This window comes from Rutilus rutilus (genome assembly GCF_951802725.1).
Source record: "Rutilus rutilus genome assembly, chromosome: 2".
In the NCBI taxonomy this organism is placed as follows: domain Eukaryota; kingdom Metazoa; phylum Chordata; class Actinopteri; order Cypriniformes; family Leuciscidae; genus Rutilus; species Rutilus rutilus.
Window position 1 is genome coordinate 51,572,892 of NC_140210.1, and position 24,674 is coordinate 51,597,565.

A 24,674-nucleotide genomic window follows, 5' to 3' on the forward strand; every position below is an offset into this window, starting at 1 on the left:
GGCGTTGACCGGTTTGATGATGCTTGCAGTTTGCCGAGTTCTGCTGTTCTCACGCAATGAATGTTTAGCAATTTTTCTCTGCGTGAGGAAATGTGTGTGTGGTGTGAGAGTGTGTGAAACGTGTCGATTAGCGTCTCAGGCTGAATGTGTGACAGTTCACAGCCCTGCTCTAGCACTAGATCGTGAATATCTTTTGCTCTTGTTCTCGGAAGTGAATGTGTAGTTTAATATTTATTTAGTCATATTCCAGGATTTACAGTTTTTCTGAATTGCTAAAACACTAAACCCACTTCTCTGAACCAAATTCTCAATAGCCTAAACCAATTTGTTGAATAAATAATTTCTGTAAAACATTAAACAATGTAGAACATTGATTATGTTCTTAGTTATATCTGAATCGCAATTGTACTTTTGGGGAATCCGTAGATAGGACGCGGAACACTAGTTGGTCTAAAAACTACATGTGATTAACATCCAGTTCTCCAGTAAAGAATCAACGTTATACAAAACCAAGTTGTGTGTGACCATCATTCAACATGGTGTCAGAAGACGGTTCGAGGAAAAGAGAACGCCTTTGAGTTTGAAGTAAGTCAAGTTTCATCGAAAAGACTTGATAAAAGAAGTTTTACATACCTCGTCAGAAATGGCGGAAGGCTTCCGAAGACCCGAACCGCTAGTGTTTGATGGCAACATTAGTGAGAACTGGCGCGTATTCGAGCAAGAATACGATATATTTATAGCAGCTGCTCACTCAGACAAAGATGCTAAGACGCAGGCATTTATTCTCCTTAATTTGGCCGGCTCAGAAGCCATCGAGCGGGAGCGCGCGTTTGTGTATGCACCAGCCGTGTATACGGGAGAAGGAGAGCAACGACGGATGATCGCGGAGGCTGAAACTAGAGAGAAACCAGAATGTATAAAACGGAAATTCCGTGAGTTATGCAACCCACAAACAAATATAACTATGGAACGCCATAAGTTTAATATGAGAAACCAAAAATCTGGTGAAACCATAGAAGCATATGTAAGTGATTTAAGGAACAAAGCAAAGACGTGCAGATTCGGTGATCTAACGGATGAACTCATAAGAGACAGACTCGTGTGCGGCGTGACCAATGATGGTATGAGAAAAATTCTATTGAGAGACAGTGAGTTAACACTAGCCAAAGCGATAGAATTGTGTCAAATCCACGAGCTGACTGATCTGCACACAAAGACTCTTGCAGCGCCTAAAAGCAACACTAACGTGGACAGTGTGTACCACAAGACAAAGACTAAAATGACACAAGGATTTAAACAAAGATCCAACTCCGATCGCACAGGCTCTCAGATAATATTGAATTGTAATAGTTGTGGAGGCAAGCATGAAGCAAAAAAGGAAAAATGCTCAGCATATGGTCAGCAGTGCCACAAATGCAAAAAATGGAATCATTTCAAAAAGTGCTGTAAAACTACACCAAAGCACACGCCGAATAGATGGAGAAGAGCCGTAGACCAGCTCAATCCTAAAGAAACTTCCACAGATAGCGCTGATGAATCCTACTATGTGGATGGAGTGTCACTTGAAAAGGCTGCTGTACAAACAGTGGAAAAGAACACCCCTCAAAAGACTGAACTAATTTGCACTGTGTACATCAATGGACATTCAGTTGATCTTAAAGTAGACACAGGGGCCAAATGTAATGTCATTTCTGAGGCTTTGTTCAAGAAAATAAAAAATGGGGAGGATTTAAGCTCATCAAAGAAGACCAAGCTCATAGCCTATGGAGGTGAGGTGATACCCACAGCAGGCTTTGCTACTTTCACCTGCCACACAGCAGAAAGGGCATATAACCTCTCGTTCTACGTGATAAAAAGAAACGTGCAACCATTGATAGGACTGCCAGACTGTTTACAAATGAAACTAGTCTCGTTCAACAAAGAAATTCATCATGTGACAACAGATGAAGTTTCAAGCTTTGCAAGCAAAATTCATTCTGAATATTCAGACCTTTTCAAGGACGAGATTGGTAAGCTTCCAGTAACGTATTCAATGAGACTGAACCCAGCAGTGCACCCAGTTGTAAAACCTGCACGCAAAATTCCAGCAGCCATGCAGCACAGGGTCGAAGCAGAGTTACGAAGAATGGTCAATATGGGTGTTCTTACCCCAGTCTCGGAGCCCACTGAATGGGTATCATCATTAGTGGCAACCCACAAAAAGAATTCTGAGGAGATAAGACTATGCATAGACCCAAAAGACCTTAATAGGGCCCTTCTTCGTCCACACCACCCCATGCGCACTGTAGAAGACGTTGCATCTAAAATGCCGAATTCCTCTGTCTTTTCCGTCTTGGATGCGAAAAGCTCTTTTTGGCAAATTTCTCTTGATGAAAAATCATCAATGTTGACAACGTTCAACTCCCCATTTGGGAGATACCGATTCCTACGCATGCCATTTGGAATCAGCACAGCGAGTGAGGTGTTCCAAAGGACAATGGAGCAAATATTCGCTGGTTATCCATGTGCTATTATAGTGGACGACATCCTTGTGGGAGGAAAGGATGTGGAAGAACATGACGAGAATCTTAAAAAAGTGCTGGATCGTGCACAAAAGGTCAACCTCAGACTTAACCCTCTCAAATGTAAGTTTCGGCTGTCAGAAGTATGCTATGTAGGACATGTGTTCACAAGCGAAGGACTGAAACCAGACCCCTCAAAGATCAAAGCCATCACAGAGATGGAAGTCCCCGAAAATGTCACAGCTCTACAACGCTTCCTAGGGATGGTTAACTATCTTGGAAAATTCATTCCAGGTTTCAGTGACCTCTCAGCACCTTTACGAGAGATGACTCACAAAGATACTGAATGGTGCTGGCTTAAACAACATCAAGATGCATTCAACAAGCTGAAAGAGGTCATCACAAGCCCACCAACGCTGAGATATTATAACGTCCAAAAACCTGTTACACTGACGTGTGACGCTTCACAGTACGGACTTGGTGCGGCATGCCTTCAACAAAATGCTCCCATAGCATATGCTTCACGAACCCTGACACAAACCGAGAGACAATATGCTCAAATTGAGAAAGAGCTCCTTGCAGTGGTGTTTGCATGTGGTAAGTTTCACGACTACATATATGGGAAGAAAATCCACATTGAAACAGACCATCAGCCATTAGTGACGATACTCAACAAGCCACTGCACATGGCTCCAGCACGATTACAACGCATGATGTTGAGGCTCCAGAAGTATGACTTCGTGATAAGCTATAAAAGAGGAAAAGAAATGTTTCTGGCTGACACTCTTTCACGTGCCCCCATGAAAAACACAGAAGTGTTAAGCAGTGAGAAGGCTGACTTTGAAGTAATGTCTGTTGAGCACATTTCGCTATCAAGGCTCACTGAGTTGGAAGAGCACACAGTATTACCCATACCGAGATGAGCTGATAACGAAGGATGGGGTCGTGATGAAAGGCCCAAAAGCTGTGATCCCCAAGTCACTGCAAAAAGAATACATCACCATTCTTCATAGAGGGCATCCTGGAGTTGAATCAACAAAACGCAGAGCACGAGGTGTAGTGTTTTGGCCTTCAATGAACAAGGACATTGAGAAGGAATGTGGTTCATGCTCTGTCTGCAATGGTATGAAACAGCACCAACAAAAGGAACCACTGAAGCTACATGATACTCCAGAACTTCCCTGGTCAATTGTTGCAACTGATCTATTTGAATGGAATGGCCAACATTATCTTGTTCTGGTGGACTCATATTCAAGTTGGTTTGAGATAGATCTTCTTCGCAGTCTGACATCAACCGCTGTGATTACAAAATTAAAGAGACACTTTTCAGTACATGGCTGTCCCCAAAAAGTGATCACAGACAACGGAACACAATTTTCCAGTCAACAATTTAAGAATTTCGCAAGTTCCTGGGATTTCGTTCATGTAACAAGCAGCCCAGAATATCCGCAATCCAATGGATTATCTGAACGAGCAGTGCGAAGCGCAAAAGAGTTGATGGAAAAATCAAAGCGAGACGGAACAGATGTCTTCCTCGACCTACTCAATTTGAGAAACATACCTCGGGATGGAATTCTCGGATCACCAGCAGAAAGACTTCTGTCAAGACAAACACGGACGACGCTCCCAATTGACAGAAAGTTACTAGTCCCTTCCACCAAAAGCCATGTCATGGTCAGAAAACGACTTGCACACAAGCGTCATCAACAGAAGCTGTATTATGACAAAAGCAGCAAGCCACTCCGTCCTCTTTCCAAAGGTGAAGTAGTCAGGTTACAAACACCTCAAGGATACAATAAAGTGGGAATCATCAAAGACATCTGCAAGGAACCAAGATCGTATATGGTGGAATCAGAGGGGAGGGATTATAGAAGGAATCGTAGACACATCTTACCAGTCCCTGAAACTTTGCCACAACAAAATGATGAATACAACCCAGCAGAACATCCAAAAGTTTGTACACCAGGAAAAGATCAAAGTTTCTTCTCCGATCACATAAGTGCACAAGTGACTGACTCTGAATTAAAACTGGAGGCCACTGCACCTACCAAAGAATCTGAAAAAAAACTTTATGTGACTCGATCAGGCAGAATCTCAAAACCAAATCCAAAGTATATCTAGTGACCTGCTTAGAGATGTTTAAGCATTGGAGAGACTGTTAAAGCATAAGAAGAAAATGTTCTGAGTTTCATTGTTCATAAAATGTGACACTTTAAGTGCCAGTAGCATATTGGTTATACATGCCTTGATTTTGAGTTAATATGGATAATTTGTTGTTATAAGATAATGAGAGATTACTAAAGAAAGGGGATGTAGAACATTGATTATGTTCTTAGTTATATCTGAATCGCAATTGTACTTTTGGGGAATCCGTAGATAGGACGCGGAACACTAGTTGGTCTAAAAACTACATGTGATTAACATCCAGTTCTCCAGTAAAGAATCAACGTTATACAAAACCAAGTTGTGTGTGACCATCATTCAACAAACAAGTTCAGGAAGTTAAAACACTGTTTGCAAATCTCATGCACTCTTTTTGCAAAACGCTAAACACATTCTCACTCACTAAAACACATTTCTCACTGTGATGCACTTATGTTTCAAACCGCTAAACACAGGCAGGCTAAAGTCAAACACAACTACAACACAGTTGTCATCGTTTACACACAACGACTCAAAACTGTTCACACTTATTTCTAATGATGAGAGGAAACCAACTGTACAAAATACAAGACAGTTTAAAGTGCCTAGATTTACTCAATGTTGTATAAGAGGAGGAAGAGTATGAATATAAGAGGAGGAAGAGTGTGTGTATAAGAGGAGGAAGAGTGTGTGTATAAGAGGAGGAAGAGTGTGTGTCTAAGAGGAGGAAGAGTATGAGTATAAGAGGAGGAAGAGTGTGAGTATAACAGGAGGAAGAGTGTGAGTATAAGAGGAGGAAGAGTATGAGTATAAGAGGAGGAAGAGTGTGTATAAGAGGAGGAAGAGTGAGTATAAGAGGAGGAAGAGTGTGAGTATAAGAGGAGGAAGAGTGTGAGTATAACAGGAGGAAGAGTGTGAGTATAAGAGGAGGAAGAGTGTGAGTATAAGAGGAGGAAGAGTGTGAGTATAAGAGGAGGAAGAGTGTGAGTATAAGAGGAGGAAGAGTGAGTATAAGAGGAGGAAGAGTACGAGTATAAGAGGAGGAGGAGTGAGAGTATAAGAGGAGGAAGAGTGTGTGTATAAGAGGAGGAAGAGTGTGAGTATAAGAGGAGGAAGAGTGTGAGTATAAGAGGAAGAGTGTGAGTATAAGAGGAGGAAGAGTGTGAGTATAAGAGGAGGAAGAGTGTGTGTATAAGAGGAGGAAGAGTGTGAGTTAGAGGAGGAAGAGTATGAGTATAAGAGGAGGAAGAGTGTGAGTTAGAGGAGGAAGAGTGTGAGTATAAGAGGAGGAAGAGTGTGAGTATAAGAGGAGGAAGAGTATGCTTTGGATTCTGTGTTCTCCATTTGTCATGTAGTGTCTAACGAATGATCTGTAGTGTTTCTAATATTGACTGATGTGTGTAAGATCTGAAAGCATTGTTTGATTTTGCCAGAAGAGTCAGAGATTCTCTGAATGAGTTTTGAACATTTGCTTTTGTGTTTAAGGTTTTGAGAAAGTGAGTGATGGTTTCAAGAAATGTGTTTTAGCAATTCAGAAAAACTGTAATTGTGCAGCTTGTTGTTTTTGGCTGATTTCTTGGTTCTCTCTTCACTCCTCTGTCTTAAAGTAATTCACACTGAGATTATTTATTTACATTTATCTTATATTTCCTGTAATGAGTCGCTGTTTTCAAATAGTAATAAAGTATTGTCATGTTTTCATGGCCCAATATAACAGATAAAACAACATTTACAGTTTGATGAATTCTGTGTTTCAGGGGTTTCTAGTGCTGATTGGGGTGTGAGTTACAGTCCTTCACACATCTGTGCACTAAAGGACTCAACAGTGATAATGAGATGCACGTATACATACCCTACTGGACATCAGATCATGAAAGTGTTCTGGACCAAAGGCCCAATACAAGAGGGTGTTGAGCCTCCAGATCTGTCTAAGGACCCTGAATACAGTCAGAGGCTTCAGTATCTGGGAGATAAACAGCAGAACTGCACCATCAGACTGAGTCATGTGACACTGAAGGATTCACACATGTACTATTTCAGATTCATCACTGATAAAGACAAATGGACTGCTAAACCAGGAGTGACTCTTACTGTCACAGGTGACTTTGATGAGGTTTATCTCTTCTTCTGTGCATTATGTTGAATAATAATCAGTGTATGACAGCAGCACTAGATATAATGTGTGTGTTGTGTTCAGATCTTCAGGTGGAGTCTCCTGAGAGAGTGACAGAGGGAGATTCAGTCAATCTGAGATGTAAAAGCAGCTGCGCTCTGACTGACAGAGCAACATTCATCTGGTACAGAAACTCACAGAAGATATTAACTAAGAATAAATACAGTAACAAACTCTCCATCAATCCAGTCAGAAGAGAGGATTCAGGCAGATATAGATGTGCTGTAGACGGACACACTCACATCTCTCCTGAGGTTCAGCTCAATGTCATGTGTGAGTACTGATTGACTTTCTCTCTTTAACCCTCATGCACTTTAGATTTCTGGTTACAGTCTGTGTGGTCCAGGTCAGATTGACCCTAATTGTATTCAATCCCCCCCCCCCCCCCCCCCCCAAAAAAAAATTACAATCAGGTACAAATAATGAACTTTTAATATCAATACTTTTCACACATTGCAAAGACTAAATATCTGCATTTATGACTGCCCCTCCCCAACACCTGTGGGACACTTGCCATTATACATTTATAACAATAATATCTTAGTCTAAACCTAAAGTAATCTTGACCAACTATATAGCATTTGAAAGCGTTCAGACTGTAGTTTTCATATTTGGCGACTGATTTTCTAAAGATGTGGTGCCGAATTATAACACATGCTCTCATTCTTTACGTATGGTTTTATATGTTTTAGAGATTGAATTCAAATCAAATATTAACATTACTACCCAATCTACTTCTGAATAGGATGTCTACTTCATAAATATATTTTTTTAAAATATGGAAATATATGGTTAATATCACTCAATCCTTATATGGAAATCGAAGAGTCCTTATATGGTCACCAGAGGAGTCTGGAGGTCATCTAGTGGAAAAGTTTGGTACTGCGCTCGAAAAAATAAAAATATTTTTTGAGACATCAACCTAAAATTTGTCACAGAACTTGTTCAGATATTTAGCTTTAAAGTTTTAAAGTTGAACATGTTTTGTCAAATATAAATTACAGAGAAGTACCAAGATATATATCATAAATCGCCATTTAACCAAAATATACAGAGATATTAATTTTTGGCCATATTGCCCAGCCCTAGGAGCAAGTAGGAACAGCAGTGATTGACTTCTCTGTGTAAAGCCCTCTCCTTCTCCAAGGGTGCGGGGGATCAGGCGGTTTACACGAGGAGCTGGAAGACAGTGTTTGTGGTGTTTCTTAGGGATCCCAATTCATCAGTCACTGACGTAACTCATAGTGATGACTGAATGGGAACGTCTAGGTTACTAATGTAACTCCTGTTCCCTGAAGGAGGGAAGGGAGAAGTTACGTCCCATTGCCACAAAGGAAACAAGGATGCACAAATTAGAAATGAGAAGCACTATAAGTTTCTTCATGCTAGCATGTGTGGAAGTATTGCCCGCTCACCGCTAGTGGTCTTTTGGCATCTCCATGTGGTCCTGTATGGTATCGCACATTGACTTGTACTTATGTATATAAAAGTTTTTGCGGTTGCACTATTTACATTCATCGTTAATTAGGAAAAGTTAAAAAAGTTAAAACATCTTGCAGAAAAAACTGTTTTGTGAGAATCTTCCTTAAACTTAATCAAGAACTTGAAAAAAAAACCATTTGTCTGTATTTAAAAGGTTTCAAGCCTCTCAAATTCTAGTCTTAATAGTTTTTCTTCTGTCAACTTTTTAGCTTAAACTTTTTCTTTAACTTTCACTGTTTTAGCATTAAACAGTGAAAAATTAAACTGGGATGTTTGCTGAAATTGTCCAATAATAACCAACTGCAGCCTTTCCTAGAACATTTTCCACCAGCCGTCTCTGATAAATACTTTTACCTGACATCTGTAGATCCTCCAGTGAAACCTGTGATCTCCATCAGTCCATCTGGTGTAATAGTGGAGGGAGATTCAGTGACTCTGAACTGCATCAGTGACTCAAACCCTCCTGCAGAAATCAGCTGGATTAAAGGAGGAACGATTGTAGGATCTGGAAGAATCTACAACATCTCAAAGATCAGCTCTAATGACAGTGGAGAATACAAGTGCAAGTCCATCAATGAACATGGAGAGAAATACTCTGATACTGTGACTTTAAACGTCATGTGTGAGTTAATGATAGTTTACACATTGTTCAAAAACTTCAAATTCATATATTAACACACTCCTGTATCTTCACATCATTCATCAGTTTGGAGAGTTAATCATGATGATCTTCCTCTTTCAGTTCATCATGTTGCTGGTAGGATTGTGATCACAGCGGCATCTGGAGGATTATTCATCATCATCATCATCATCATCATCATCTTCATCCTGTTTATAATGTGAGCTCAATAAACAAACTGCAGCGATTGTATAAGTTCACTTTTGGTCTGATGTAGGAAATGGCTAATTTGTGTTTTTAATTATTAGTAATCTTTAAAATAAATTCATATGCTGCTAATGTCTTTCATTATAACAGAAAGAAACGAAGGAGTGTTAAATCTGAAGATCGCACAGTGAAACAGGTAAATCATCTAAACATGACTTCACAAAAGCAGAGAATGAATCGATCAGCCGTTATCTGTGTTTCAGACTGTAAATGTACAAAGTGACAGGATTCAAACCTTCCCAATCCAGCGGTAACCAGTTTGTACTATAATATAAAAAAATGATGAAATAAAGCTGATTTTAGTGGGCAGTTGTGAATGGCCTTGGCCGTGAAGTTGTTTTAGTGAATTGAACCAATCTGCTTAAGTTTTTAATTATAATTTACTGTTAAATTTATGATGACTCAAGCCATTAAGGGTTTTGTACAAGATACATGACCAATCAGAGATTACTTTATTCACATGCAATCATTTCTCATTGATTTATATTTTATCTGGTCAGAACACATAGTCTAATCTCTGTGTTGTGGCTTAAATTAGTTTCGGCTATATGCTTAAATTAAGAGAAAGCAAAGTGAGAAAAACTGCAGAAACTCTAAAATCCACATCAAGACCAAACTTTGAAGAAATTCATGTTATTTTATTTAGTTAATTTTATATAGATTTTACTTACATGAAACATGGAGTAAAATATTTATTCGGTAATCATCTCAGATGAAGGATGTTTTCGCCATTTTTCGTTACCGCAGCAAACGCTCACTCTTCTGTGCACCTTATCGCTTCAGTTGAATGGAAAAGTTTTTCATATTAATAATTTAATATTACTGACTGTACTAGCTCTATATGATTCTACAACATGTGATCCATCAGTGTTGTGATAATCTGAAGAATTTTAAAACATGGCACACAATAAAGGTTTGAACTACTGTATCTTTCAGACACACTCAGAATCTCAACAACGGTGATGATAAAAGTGCAGTGCATGATGGGAGCATTCAATCAAAACTCATCAATATCTCCCAGCATGCATTGCAGCATGAATAAATTATGCTCAGTTGCCTTAGTATTTTCTTTTATTATTATATCTGCTTTTATTTTTGCTGTTGTTTTTGTTGTAACTTTTTAGTAGCTTGTTTTGTGATGTTCAAAGTTTTATCTGATTATTTTGTTGATTGTCACCGTTGTTGAGATTCATACGCTGCTTCTTGATTTCTGTGTTGTTCTGCTACATCATACAGAAGTTCAAAACCTTTTTTATACACCATGTGTTTTTAAAGTTCTTAAGATTATGTCTTTGTCTCATGTGGTAATGACACAGAGCTATTACACTCAAAAATGAGAAATATATTAGTAATAAATGTAATGAAAGATAAGACTCTTCATGAGATCAGTGAATTAGGCCACTACATGACGATTAAGTCAACAACATAAATACCTGATCACATTTTCTCTCTGATTTTCATGCCATAACAAATGTGTTTAATAAACACAGTTAAAGCAGTCAGAGTAAATCTGATGTTAGAAAGTCAAGAGCCCAACTAAAGCAAACACTGATCTCCATAATAGTGAATTCAAACTTTATTATTTTCAATAAAACATTAACGTCTAAACCTCTGGTAATTCTCAATAATAACTTTAACTTTAATATCAAAAAAGACAATGTAATTTTTGTAATCAATGTAATTTTTGCCTGTAATTTTTAAATTACAGGAAACCACAGCAGCCAGTGTTTTACTGTAAACTTTAGTTCAATGCCGTAAAACACAAATATTTCTATCGTATTTTTTACGGTAAAGTACTAGCAACCACAGCTGCCAGTTTTTTACCGTGAACTTTAGTTCAGTGATGTAAAACATAACAATTGCTACTGTATTTTTTACGGTAAGGTACGGGAAATGCAACGCAAGTTTTTTTTTTTTTTTTTTACAGTGTACTTCCAAAATCCGTACAATTAACAGTATTTTACTGTAAAATTACATGAAATGTTCCGTGAGAGATATTGCAGTTTTTCACTGTATATAGTATGGGTATCTCTGCAATTAAAATGTCTTTTCTGTTGCTTTGTTACAGTTTTTTACTGTTAAAATTAGGGCTGGGCGATATATATCGTGAGATTGTTATGCGCATCTCATCAGTAAAGCCGGTTAATTGATTAGTAGTAATTCGCCATCACCTGCTTTCAGATGGAGCGGCATTTACTACAAAGAGCCGTAGTTAACTGACAAGCTGAGCCATATCGCCTTAATATCCAAAGTAGTCGATTGCCGAGTTCACGCGCATAGGTTTAGTTACCTATGATCACGCGCGTGAACTCGGCAATCGATTACTATGGACTTCGACCGAAAACAGGAAGAAAATACAGGTATGTGCGCTGGCTGAAATAACATAATTTTTATACATATCTTTCACATCTACTGCAGTCAGATTCACTCGTGTTCACTCGGAAGGAATCACTCACATTTTCTGTGCACTTGTAATGACACATCAAGGATGTTAAGAGGCTAAAAGCAGGTTTAAAACTTGCCCCATTGAAGTCAACAGGGTGCAAATTTAAAAAATAGAATAACTCGGTGTAGGCAACACAGATTTTTGTCGTTGTTCTCTGTACTGACAGCACTCCAAATGTACAAAAAAATGAGCTCAATGTTAAAATTGACCGGAGTTCTCCTTTAACTTTAACACTCTTGAGTGTGGACTCATATACACTCCCAGGAGAGTTAATTTAACACGGGAGTTTTTGCTTTGTAGTAAATGCCGCTCCATCTGAAAGCAGGTGAAGGCGATTTACTACTAATCAATTAACCGGCTTTACTGACGAGATGCGCATAACAATCTCAAGATATATATCGCCCAGCCCTAGTTAAAATTACAAACATATGAAAAAGCCCTTTACTTTGAACATTGTCAGAGAAGTTTTTTGATAATGTTTTCATAAAATTGTGTATGTTCCAAAGTTTATCTATATACATTATCAATATAATGTTTTAAAAAATTTATATTTATTATTGTGATTGTGATATTTTGTGATGTAAGACCTTCTGTCTCTCCTGTAGATCTCTGATCCCAATGAAGACACATATACAGCTCTTGATCTCAAGTCCACGACCTCTGACCTGTACGACACACTCACAGTAAGTGAGACGTCAAAGTCAGATACTCCATCACTGATGATCACATGACCGATCTCTCGCTCTCTTTCACACAGACCGTTGATCGCAGACCTCCTGAAGACTCTTGATCCTCAGAGCTTTTCTAAACATGAGAATCCATCAGTAAGTGTCAGAACCTGCAGCTCTTCTCAATATAATCAATAAAACTCTCTTCAGTATAGTGTGATTGTTTTATGTATCTTGTGAAAGGTTTTATAATGTTGTTGATGAACTTCAGTCAGTCTTTCTTCATCTTATTGTTTGTTCAGATCAACAGGAAGATTCTGCAGTGAGAGGCGGAGCACAAATGAACCAATCCTGAGCTCTGTGGGCGGAGCCACTGATGATTGACAGGGATCATCAGAGATGAGTCACAAGAGATTTATTTCTGTATAGTTTAAGAAACATGATGTAACAGTGGAATTAAATGAAAGTTAAAAGCTGGTGAATTGTTATTGTCTAAATATATGTTAAAATTAAGTCAAAACACCTAAAGTGATGTTCAGTTGTGGCAAACAATCTACGCTTTCTCAATTTACAACATTTTCCAGCTTTTAAATCATAATTGATCATTTTATTCTATTACATCGTTTTTTTGTTTGTTTGTTTTTTTACTCTCAGAGTGCTCAATATTATCAGCTTCTGTTATTCTGTCTTTTGTGTTCCTGTAACTCTCCCTTTAAAAGTTTTTAAGTTGTATTTGTGATCGTCTCATATTTGCTTGTACAAACCTTAAGGGCTCATAGATACTGCAGTGTTGATATATATCGATTCTCACAAGCTACTTATTTGGTATTGATTTTATTAAAAAATATCAATATTAAAATTGTAAGTGACCAAACATGGGTTTCTGCATCACTTTTATTTGTATTCAATACTTTTTTCATGTTTGCTCCAAAACACCCCTGACATTTAGCTGGAGTTTGTTGGTGTGATATGCCTTTAAGTGTAATTTTTTTTTTTTTTTTTCTAAGAATAATTTTGAAAAATCACATACCAATTGAAGAAATAACTGGTTTTGACATTGGCATTGTTAAAACTGTAAGAAAAAGTATTGGTATCGGATCAAAATAAAACGTTTGTAATCGCCCATCCCTAACAATCCCTCAAACTGCCACCAGAGGTCACATCTCCTGCGTCTGACATCAACCTCGACGAGCCTCACCTGTAAATCACTATCATTCATCTTCATTCTTCAACAAAGAAAAAGATCATCATTTTTCGTTAGTTTTAGTCCTATTGTTGTCTTGTTGAAGGAGAGGAATTTACAGTTAAAGACCAGGACCAGATATGATGAATGAAGACCAGGAGTCAGAAGTGCAGTCAATTGATGAAAGTTTTCCTGAAGCAAGTTTGCAGTTTCATCAGCAGAATCAGCTTCAATACTCAGACAGGAGTTCATAGACTGTTCTGCCGTACATTCCCATTTTCACACCAATTATCCTCTCACACAATCGCTACGTCATCGCGTTGTCTCGTTTGTTCGCGTTTGTTCAAAGTTTCGGTAGTGAGGCGTGGCCTAAGCCAGCTCACGCTATTCATACAGTGTGTTTGTAGCATTCAGTAGGAAGAAGCAGTCAGGCCACAGGAGGTGATAGTAACTGTAACTGTTTTTGTATCTTTTGTTTCTCGTATCTTTGTAAAGACCAGCGACTCTACCTGCGCGACTCCACCGAGCAAGGACACCGACAAGGCACTTGAGTATTATTGTTCTTGTTATTACCTTCCTTCTTCTTCTACACAACTTGTTCTCATCTTTCTTGTGACCTGTCTTCACTATGTGCTTCCAAATCCCTACTATTACTAACACACGTAAATCAAATGTCACACATAGGAGGCAGTGCAATCCTAACAACCTGCATACTTTTCTTCTAGTACATTACTTTCTTTTCCTATCAGTCTCTGGAATTGCCAGTCTGCTGTAAACAAAGCTGATTACATCTATTTCTAGTCATTCAGGTCTCAGCGTCATGGCCCTGACTGAGACCTGGATCAGACCAGAGGACACCGCCACACCGGCTGTCCTCTCCACTAACTTTACTTTCTCACACACCCCTCGGCTGACCGGAAGGAGAGGAGGTACTGGTCTTCACATCTCTAACGATTGGAAATTGTATCCTTTACAATTCGGTATGACCGTCTGACCGTATGATTCGGTATGACCGTCTACAAAGAGACAGTCATACCATCTCTGTGTGTGACAACAGCTCATTTGAATCACATTCAATTACTATCACCAGTCCTATTGAAAATCCCTTTAGTAATTGTTTATCATCCACCAGGTCAGTTTGGCAGTTTCTTGTGTTACTCTCATCTTTCCCTGAGGATCAGAGGTGGGTAGATTATCCAAAAACTGTACTCAAGTAAAAGTACAAGTACTTATAGAAAGATTTACTCAAAGTAAAAGTAATAATCTTAATAGTTACTTGAGTAAGAGTAAAAAAGTATCCAATGAAAAAACTACTCAAGCTAGTTACTAGTTAGGCTACTTCGGATCATATAGGTTTATATATATATATATATATATAAATCATCATCAAGGCCTTTCACAGCGCAAGCGCCGATCTAAACAATGTCTAACATGCCGTGTTTCTGTGCAAAAGCTAATGTAAGCTTGGCATGACAGAGACCACCAAGCTGCCCTGTCTTCCGCAATATGATGCCATCGGTCAGGGTTGATGTTAAAGACATTCATGTCCCGCTTGACGACATCCTTGAAGCGGAGCTTGGGTCGGCCACGAAGGCGGTGTCCAACAGCTAACTCCCCATGGAAGATGCACTTTGGGATACGTTCATCCGGCATACGACGCACATGGCCGATCCATCCAAGACCTCCGGATCGCGGTGTACATTTCACTGCTTTAGCACTGTGGTGTTTGAAAGAAAACTTCAGATGGTAGCCTTAGAGGCTTTAGCATCTGAAGTCGTCATATATAAAATGATATTATTTAGATATTTTTTTTATTTAAATGACTATTATTATCATAAGTAGTTAGACTATCTTTGCAGCAAAAACAGAAGAGACAAGCAATATTTCTGCCATCTGTACAGCCCGAAAATCATTGCCTGTCCGTTGGTTTGTATAATAGTAACTTATACAACTACATTTTGATTATTAGACAATGTCGAAATAAAGTGAATCTGCAGAGTGTTGCATTCAATGGCATGTAACGTTAATTGACACAGAGAAGAGAGAGTTAAAACTCTTCACATGTGCTCGCGCTCATGACTGCTACTTAAAATCTGAGCACAAAAAAACAAACAAAAGTACATCGACGGATCTTCTTCTGTCTGTTCTCCAAAATGTAATCAAATGTATATTTCTGCAAGCATGTTTAAACTGGTTAACTGTGTCTACGGCAGGCAAAGGCATTCGTTTTCAAGTCGAGTTCGCACGCCACTGCGCAACAATACACACACACTACCGCGGGATGGCGGGTGTTCATAAACTGTGGACAATGGTAGCTTATTTAATGTATAAATTAATGTACATGTCCAAAAAACGGGTAATGTCATACTTTCTAGTAGTGCTATCGTGGCGTAATAATCTGTTTGTTTGTAAAATGTATTACCTGAGTGAAATGAAATCGAATATATCGTCCTGTGGAATCATTCATTCACAGACAGCTTACGAAGATGTTCAACTAATAAAGATCTTCATCGCTGGCAAAAATATGATGCATTTGCAGATTTGCTCTCACTTGACTGTACTGTAGGTCCACGGCCACTTCATCTAACGCTCTTGATGTTCTTAAATCTTCCTGTTACGACTCCGAGCCGAGTGTGAATTGAAATTGCTTCAGACGATTCAGTGCGTGCAGGAACTGAACTGATCATTCAAACTGATTCGCGAACCGATTTAGACAGATCTGCCAAATTGTTTGATGAAGTAAAAGAAAAAAAGATACAGTGCTCTTGGAATAAATTACGCATTTAACAACATATATTGCATTAAAATAAAGTAACGAGAGGAACTTCGCCCAACGTAACGAAGTAAAAGTACAGTTTTTTCATTAGAAATGTACTTGAGTTAAAGTAAAAGTACCCACATTCAAATCTACTCTTAAAAGTACAATTACTAAGTAAATGTACTTTGTTACTACCCACCTCTGCTTAGGATGGTACTGCTCTCCTCGTTCTTGGAGACTTCAAAATCCACCTAGAAAAGCCTCAGGCTGCTGATTTCCACACTCTGCTCGCCTCATTCGACCTCAAACGAGTATCTGCGGCTACTCACAAATCAGGAAACCAATTAGATCTTATTTACACACACTACTGCTCCACTGGCCATATACTGGTGACTCCACTGCACACCTCAGATCACTTCCTCCTCACTCTTAACCTCAACCTGCCTCAGGACACAACACACACTCCTCCACAGGCCACCTTTACGCTCACACTCACCCTCTTGCCTTTCCTCTTTGGTCTCATCCACACTTCCTCCACCTGATCAGCTCTCAACACTAGATACTAACAGTGCAACTGATAATCTTTTCTCCACTCTAACATCGAGTTTGGACAACTTCTGCCCCCTTTCCTCCAGGCCAGCCCGTGCCACACCCTTCTCCGAGAACATTGTTCTAAACTCAGGGCTGCAGAGAGGAAGTGGTGAAAATCGAAAGATCCAACTGACCTTGGTCTGTACCAATCCCTCCTCTCTTCCTTCTCTGCTAATGTCTCTACTTCTAAAATGACTCATCACAACCAAATTAACAATTCTTCTGACTCTCGCCCACTTTTCAAAACCTTCTCTCTTCTTAGCCCTCCTCCTCCTCAAATCTAGACTAAAGACACATCTCTTTGCCCTAGCATACACATAACACATTATTGACTTCTATAATTCAATGTTAGGCTGCATAGTTTAGGTCAGCCGGAACCGGGAACGCTTCCCATAAATCCTGATGTACTTGTTACATCATAAGAAGGATGGCGTCTACGCTAATATTAGTCTCTCTGTTTATCCCGAGGTTTAAAGCAGTCCGCCGGATCCAGGCCGTATCCAGATCTGATGAAGGACCTGCGCCTGGACGTGACGACAACACAGTCCTGAAGTGTCAACCAGTCTCTCCCCTGTGAAGGTGTGTTAAAACGGTGTTGTGTTAGCGGCCCCTAAGTTAATAATGATCGTTGCAAAGGAAGTGAATCAATCAAAACTAACTTTAGCTGGACAATAACTTTATTCTAGAGCTGCTGTAAAGCCAAAACACTCTCTGTTACTGTAATCTCTTATTATCACTGTAAAGCTGCTTTGAAACGATCTATATTGTTAAAAGCACTATATACTGTAAATGAAGGTGACCAGAAAAAGTGTAACGCTAGCTAACGGTGTGCTACGCTGAAGGGGCCATATTTTGAATGGTTGTCAGTGGAGGAGAGGCTTCATAACACTGAATAATCCACTTTAGTGAGGAAATAGCTTATCATTTAATGAATCGAACCCCATCGGCTAATCTTCAACATGTTTGCTCCAATAGTAATGAAAAGATTCACCTTGAACTCTGTCATGGAAACTAGCATGTATAAACCTTAATTTAACAATTTAATAATCAATTGATTTAATAATCAATAAAAAAGGAATTTATACCCGTTTTATATTACGTTGTAGCGACATTGAACCAGCGGTTTGGAAAATGGATGGATGATTCAGTTGCGGCGCCATCTTCTGTTCAGATGCAGGAATTCATTTGACAAACTCAAAACAAAAGTTCAAAACGCAGCAGCTCGAGTTCTTACCAGAACCAGGAAGTATGACCATATTAGCCCGGTTCTGTCAAAACTGCACTGGCTCCCTATTAAACATCGCATCAATTTTAAAATATTGCTGATTACTTACAAAGCACTAAATGGTTTAGCTCCGCAGTACTTGAGCGAGCTCTTAACACATTATACTCCTTCACGTCTATTGCGATCTCAAAATTCCGGCCAGTTGATAATACCTAGAATATCTAAATCGACTGCTGGCGGTAGATCCTTTTCCTATTTAGCACCAAAACTTTGGAACAGCCTTCCTACCATTGTCCGGGAAGCAGACACACTCTGTCAGTTCAAATCTAGATTAAAGACACATCTCTTTGACATAGCGTTCACATAATACATTACAGACTTCTATAATTCAATATTAGGCTGCATAGATTAGGTCAGCTGGAACCGGGAACACTTCCCATAAATCCTGATGTACTTGTTACATCATGAGAAGAATGGCATCTACGCTAATTTTAGTGTCTTTGTTTATCCCAAGGTTTTCCCGCAGCCTGCCGGATCCAGGCCGTTTCCAGATCTGATGAAGGACCTTCGCCTGGACCCGATGTCAACGCAGTGCTGAAGTGCCAACTAGTCTCTCCCTATGGAGGATCCCTTTCCCACTCTACAGATAACGCGTCGTCGGGAAAACTCAATTTGCGTATCTACCCCGAATTGATAAAATAAAATTCTGAATCAAAACTATAAGGAAACACCAGTAATTTGTTTAGGTTTGGTTTGTAGGGAATTCCAAACCTGCGCACATATATTCAAACGCACATAACTATAGAACCAATTCTTAATGCGCATCTGAATGCCATCAGCGTTTCTCACAGGTTCGCGTTTAAAGTCTGTGTAGAGAGAATGGTGTCGTCTTGGCGGCCCCTAATTTAATAACAAATGATCGTTGCGACGGAAGCGAATCAATCAAAACTAACTTTAGCTGGAAAATAACTTTATTAAAGAACCGCTATAAAGTCAAACAATCTTACGTTAAACTATACATTTATCTCTGTAAAGCTGCTTTGAGACAATCTACATTGTTAAAAGCGCTATATAAATGAAGATGACTTGACTTGACTTGACAAACGACTCTCATTATCTAGCCGTTGAGTGTATATATATTCTGTTGTGCACTTGTTATTGCGGTGCATTGTGGGATTTAATGAGTGCACTAACATCCACTATGGTTTCAGACACCACTACAAAAGGCTATTTCCTCAAATAATGCCCTATTTAAGGGTATAGGGGGCGATTTCAGACACAGCCTCAATGACGTCAAGGCTGTAATGTGATTGGTTATCAAGGCACACATGATACAAGTTAGCCGTTACACTTTTTCCAATGGTAGAGCCACAGATCCTGGTATCTCCCAGTAATAAGACCATCTCTGGTATAAAGCAGGCTTTAGGTGATCGTCAGCTCCTAACATACGGTCTGAAGCTGCTGGCCTGAAACTGCTGTCACGTATATAGTTCTGCAGTCTGACACATCTCGTCTCATATGTGCTCGTTCAATCCCTCAAACTGCCACCAGAGGTCACCATCTCCTGCGACTGACATCAACCTTGATGAGCCTCACCTGTAAATCACTATCATTCATCTTCATTCATCCTCATAATTATACGTCTTCAACTTACAGAAAAAGATCATCATTTTTCTTTAGTTATGTTTAGTTCAGTAATGTTGTTCTCTTTTTGAGGGAGGGACTGCGATATTTCCGTCGCTGACAGTCGCTTAAGACAGTCTGTCATTTGGTTGCTGTTGATCTGATGAGCTTCAACACGGTAAGACAAACACACTCTTGCTTAAATTAAACTGAAGATCATCATTTCTGTTTAAGTAGGTTTAGTTCAGTAATGTTGTTCTCTTGTTGAGGGAGGGACTGTGATATTTCTGTCGCTGGTCATTAATAAACAGTGTTAACCACACAAAGTCCTTCACTGTAAAGCTAAAGTGCTTGTGTTAAAACAGTCTGTCATTTGGTTGCTGTTGATCTGATGAGCTTCAACACGGTAAGACAAACACACTCTTAAACTGATGATTATTGCTCATATAACATACGTGTCTTTACATGAGAAATGTTTAGAATAGGGTGATTTACATATACTTGTTTAAGTGATGAATATATTAACACAATTATTCATTACTAAAATTGTTTCTGCCTTAAATTATTACATTGTTTAAATTAATACATTTTAGCTAACTGTGATTTTGTATATGTACATTTCTGAAATGCATAACTTAGACAGTTTCCTCTGATAACAGATCACTCTAAATTGTAATGTGGACTCGTGTATTTTCTGTAAAGCTGCTTTAAACGATGTGTATTGTGAAAAGCGCTATTCAAATAAATGTGAATTGAATTGAATGCTGTATTATAGATATATGTTATGCTGATGTGGGTCAGAATGGCTCCTCTGATCTTCTTTCTGCTCATGATTCACGGTGAGTCTCTCTTACATTCACATTAGAAACACTCTGATGTTTTATTTAAGGCCTCATGAGCGGCTGATCTGCTCTTTCTTCTGTCCTGTTCTCACATATTTCTCTCTGAAACAGGAAGTTTGTGTTGAACTTGTCAAACGCTCCTTTTAGAAATGTCCAATAGTCTTGTGCTACTTGCTAGTCAGTGTCACATGGTTTAGGGGGAGGGACTTTCTCGTTGTTCAGAGCATTTGATTGGACAAAAATCACTGTAGCAGCAGATCATGAATATGTTTGGCTCATGTTCTCGGAAGTGAATGTGTACATGTTAAATATGTATCATGTCAAAGGAGTTCACTAGCATAAATGAGCTCTGAGCTGATAGATAAGAACTAAAAGCCACAAAACTAATTTGTTGATGTCATTGGGTATTATTTAAATCAACTTTGATTATTTTCTTCGTCTTATTTTTCATATATTTCATTATTTGAGAGTGTGTCATGTTGTTCGTGGCTGATTTTTTTTCTTTGAGATTTATACATCATCTGAAAGCTGAATAAATAAGCTTTCCATTGATGTAACGTTTGTTAGGATAAGACAATATTTGGCCATCAATACATCAATAATCAAATACTAATTAAAAAAATATGTCTTAAGTCTACCTTTAAAAATGCCATCGTTCTGAGCTTCCCTAAGATCAAGAGGCAGAGGATTCCAAAGGACAGGAGCATATGAAGAAAAAGCCCTGTCACCCATAGATCATAAGCATGAATGAGGAACAACCAACAAGTTGGATTGTGAAGATCACAGTCTCTGATTTGGGGTTTAGGAAACTAATAATTCAGATAAATAATAAGGAGCCAAGCCATGCAATGCTTTATATGTCAGCATCATAATTTTAAAATCAACTCGGAGTCTGACTGGGAGCCAGTGTAAGGACTCCAAAACTGGAGTAATATGATGACATACGCTGGACCCAGTTAATATAGTGCACATATTTAGCAAATGGTCTATAGCTAATTTTTTCTAGCTAACTAACGTGCTATGGTGATTAAATGGCTTTTCTGGGGTAAATGTAATGTTATGCTTCTCCAGCGTTATGTAACGTTATGTGATATACTTGTTCTCCAGCTGTTTTATTTACTTCTTTCCGCAGTTGAAAAACACTGATTGATCGATATTATGTGTGAGGTGTTGCACACACAGAAGAGACTGTGTTTTCTGGTGGCACATATTATTTTTATTTCTGTCACATGCTGTACAATCTGAAAATTCAACAAAGACAACAATACATTAGTTTTTGTTTCACAGTGTTAAAATAGCTGGCAGTGTGACTCCTTCATGTCAAAAAGTGAAACACCCTGTGGCTCACCACTGCCCCCTAGCGTCACCTGCCAGTAAACACAGGTTTAAGTGATGTTAACATAAACATCTATGGGCCTACTTAATAAATGGTAACCAACAATACATAATAATAAAACATATGAATAACAATATACAAGTATTTGAATCTATACGACTACAGAGGCATATACATTTCACAATTAGTGCCCAATTAAGACCTAGACTACCAGGTGAGGGGAGATCTTAACCAATTAGTGACCTACTCAATCAGTTTGGTTCAAGGTAAAAGAGAAAACCTGCATACATTAGGCCCTCCGTGGAACCGGTTTGAGACCACTGCTCTACAGCGATCTGCCACGTCACATTTACAACGCCAAAACGATATTTATTGTTTTCATTTCATAATTAAATATACAGAATCTGAGAGCTGAGAATTTGTTTCATATCAACAGTAACCAGCTCTGTCTTGTCTGTCGGAGGTGTAAAGTCCAGGTTCAGAAAGTAAGCACAGTTTTTCAGCCAGTTCTTTTCTTCAGTGATTCTGCTTGTTAACAGGCTTATCTGGTTTTGCGGCTCAGATAAGGTCCAGTTCTGGTTTATTTCTTTGCTCTTGGCTGACATGTGGCATTGCTATGCAGAGGTGTAAAGTCCAGGTTCAGAAAGTAAAATTCCTCCTCAGTATTTTGTTCCAATCACCTGGATTTGCTAATTCAGACAGGAGAGAAAACTAATTAGTGAAATCAGCTGACTGAGTTTATGGGTGGAAAAGACATATGGCAGGACTTCTACTTTCTGACCCCTGGACTATACACCTCTGGTCAGTGTCCTCTTTGTTTAGCGATTTTTCTCTGCGTGAGAAAATGTGTGTGTGGCGTGAGAGTGTGTGAAACCTGTCGATTTGAGACTCAAGCTGAAAGTGTGACAGTTCACAGTCCTGCTCTAGCACTAGATCGTGAATATCTTTTGTTTTTGTTCACGGAAGTGAATGTGCATATGTTAAAAATGTATTTAGTCATATTCCAGGAATACACATTTTTTCTGAATTGCTAAAGCAGTAAACCCACTTCTCTGAACCAAATTCTCAATAGCCTAAACCAATTCTGTTTCTGTAAAACATTAAACAAGTTCAGGAAGTTAAAACACTGTTTGCAAATCTCATGCACTCTTTCTGCAAAACTCAAAATACATTCTCACTCATTAAAACAATTTTAACTTATGTTTCAAAATGCTAAACACAGGCAGACTAAAGTTAAACACAACTACAACACAGTTGTCATCGTTTACACAAAACGACTCAAAATTGTTCAGTTATTTCTAATGATGAGAAGAAACCAACTGTACAAAATACAAGACAGTTTAAAGTGCCATAAGAGGGAGAGGAGGAAGAGTGTGAGTATAAGAGGAGAAAGAGTATGAGTATAAGAGGAGGAAGAGTGTGAGTTAGAGGAGGAAGAGTATGAGTATAAGAGGAGGAAGAGTGTGAGTATAAGAGGAGAAAGAGTGTGAGTATAAGAGGAGGAAGAGTATGAGTGTAAAAGGAGGAAGAGTGTGAGTATAAGAGGATTAAGAGTGTGAGTATAAGAGGAGGAAGAGTGTGAGTATAAGAGGAGGAAGAGTGTGTGTATAAGAGGAAGAAGAGTGTGAGTATAAGAGGAGGAAGAGTGTGAGTATAAGAGGAGGAAGAGTGTGTGTATAAGAGGAGGAAGAGTATGAGTTAGAGGAGGAAGAGTGTGAGTATAAGAGGAGGAAGAGTGTGAGTATAAGAGGAGGAAGAGTGTGAGTATAAGAGGAGGAAGAGTGTGAGTATAAGAGGAGGAAGAGTATGAGTATAAGAGGAGGAAGAGTGTGAGTATAAGAGGAGGAAGAGTATGAGTATAAGAGGAGGAAGAGTGTGAGTATAAGAGGAGGAAGAGTGTGAGTATATATTACGCCCCACCTCTAGGGGAATATAAAACACTAAAGAGGCGTAATAAATAATTGGTTCGTTGTGGAAATGGAATCCCAGCGCGCATCCCTCCGGTCGATAATCAAAAACAAATGCACAAAATTGAAGCAAAAAGTAATAAATTTATTTAGGATTAACAAGTGAAGTAAAGAGCAAATCTTCAGGGTGTCCAGAATGCCAAAATAACAAACAAAACGAATATAAAAAGAAAAGAGGGGAAAATTAATAACCTAATCAAATACCAAAAGAAAATACATTTATCTTACCTAACTCCCTGCCCATAAACAGAGATCAAACAATTTCAAAATAAACAAGGCAGGACACCCCTACGCTCCACACTGTTAAGATGGTTTAGACATAGGAGAACGGTTCAGAGGTTTTCACAAGATGCACGTTCACTCATAGGAGAACGATTCAGAGGTTTACAAGATGCACGTTTACTAGAATGAAAACAAAATCTCTAAAACACAATTTGATCATCGGCCGGAGGAGGGATTCCGGAGCTCTCAACCCACGTGCGACCGAACCAAGAATGAGCTCCTCGATGAGTGTCAGCAACGTCCTTTTAAAGACCCCGCCCTGACTAGGCAACCAATGGGTGCTTACATCCCATGATTGGAGAACCTGTTTTGGATTAGAGAGAACAAGAAAGAGAAAAGGGAACACAACAATAGAAAACAAACTAACACAGGTCGTAACAGTATAAGAGGAGGAAGAGTGTGTGTATAATAGGAGAAAGAGTATGAGTATAAGTGGAGGAAGAGTGTGAGTATAAGAGGATTAAGAGTGTGAGTATAAGAGGAGGAAGAGTATGAGTATAAGAGGAAGAAGAGTGTGAGTATAAGAGGAGGAAGAGTGTGAGTATAAGAGGAGGAAGAGTGTGAGTATA

The 24,674-nt window shown here is 38.8% G+C and overlaps 1 protein-coding gene and 1 long non-coding RNA gene across 2 annotated transcripts in view; both read left to right on the top strand.

Annotated features, from left to right (window-relative positions):
* Positions 1 to 6,418: 6,418 nt before the first annotated feature.
* Positions 6,419 to 24,674, top strand: part of LOC311279612 (B-cell receptor CD22-like) — a gene marked incomplete at its 3' end in the record, with an annotated part of 58,950 nt that continues 40,694 nt past the window's right edge. Inside the window, exon 1 of the mRNA XM_084391235.1 lies at positions 6,419 to 6,742. Within this exon, the coding sequence (XP_084247361.1) occupies positions 6,475 to 6,742 (268 nt within the window). The 5' untranslated portion in view covers positions 6,419 to 6,474. The remainder of the gene's footprint in view (positions 6,743 to 24,674) is intronic.
* LOC311283866 lies at positions 12,240 to 12,682 on the top strand. Its single transcript, XR_014626129.1, has 3 exons — positions 12,240 to 12,313; positions 12,388 to 12,454; positions 12,601 to 12,682. It is a non-coding gene; the product is annotated as an uncharacterized lncRNA (long non-coding RNA).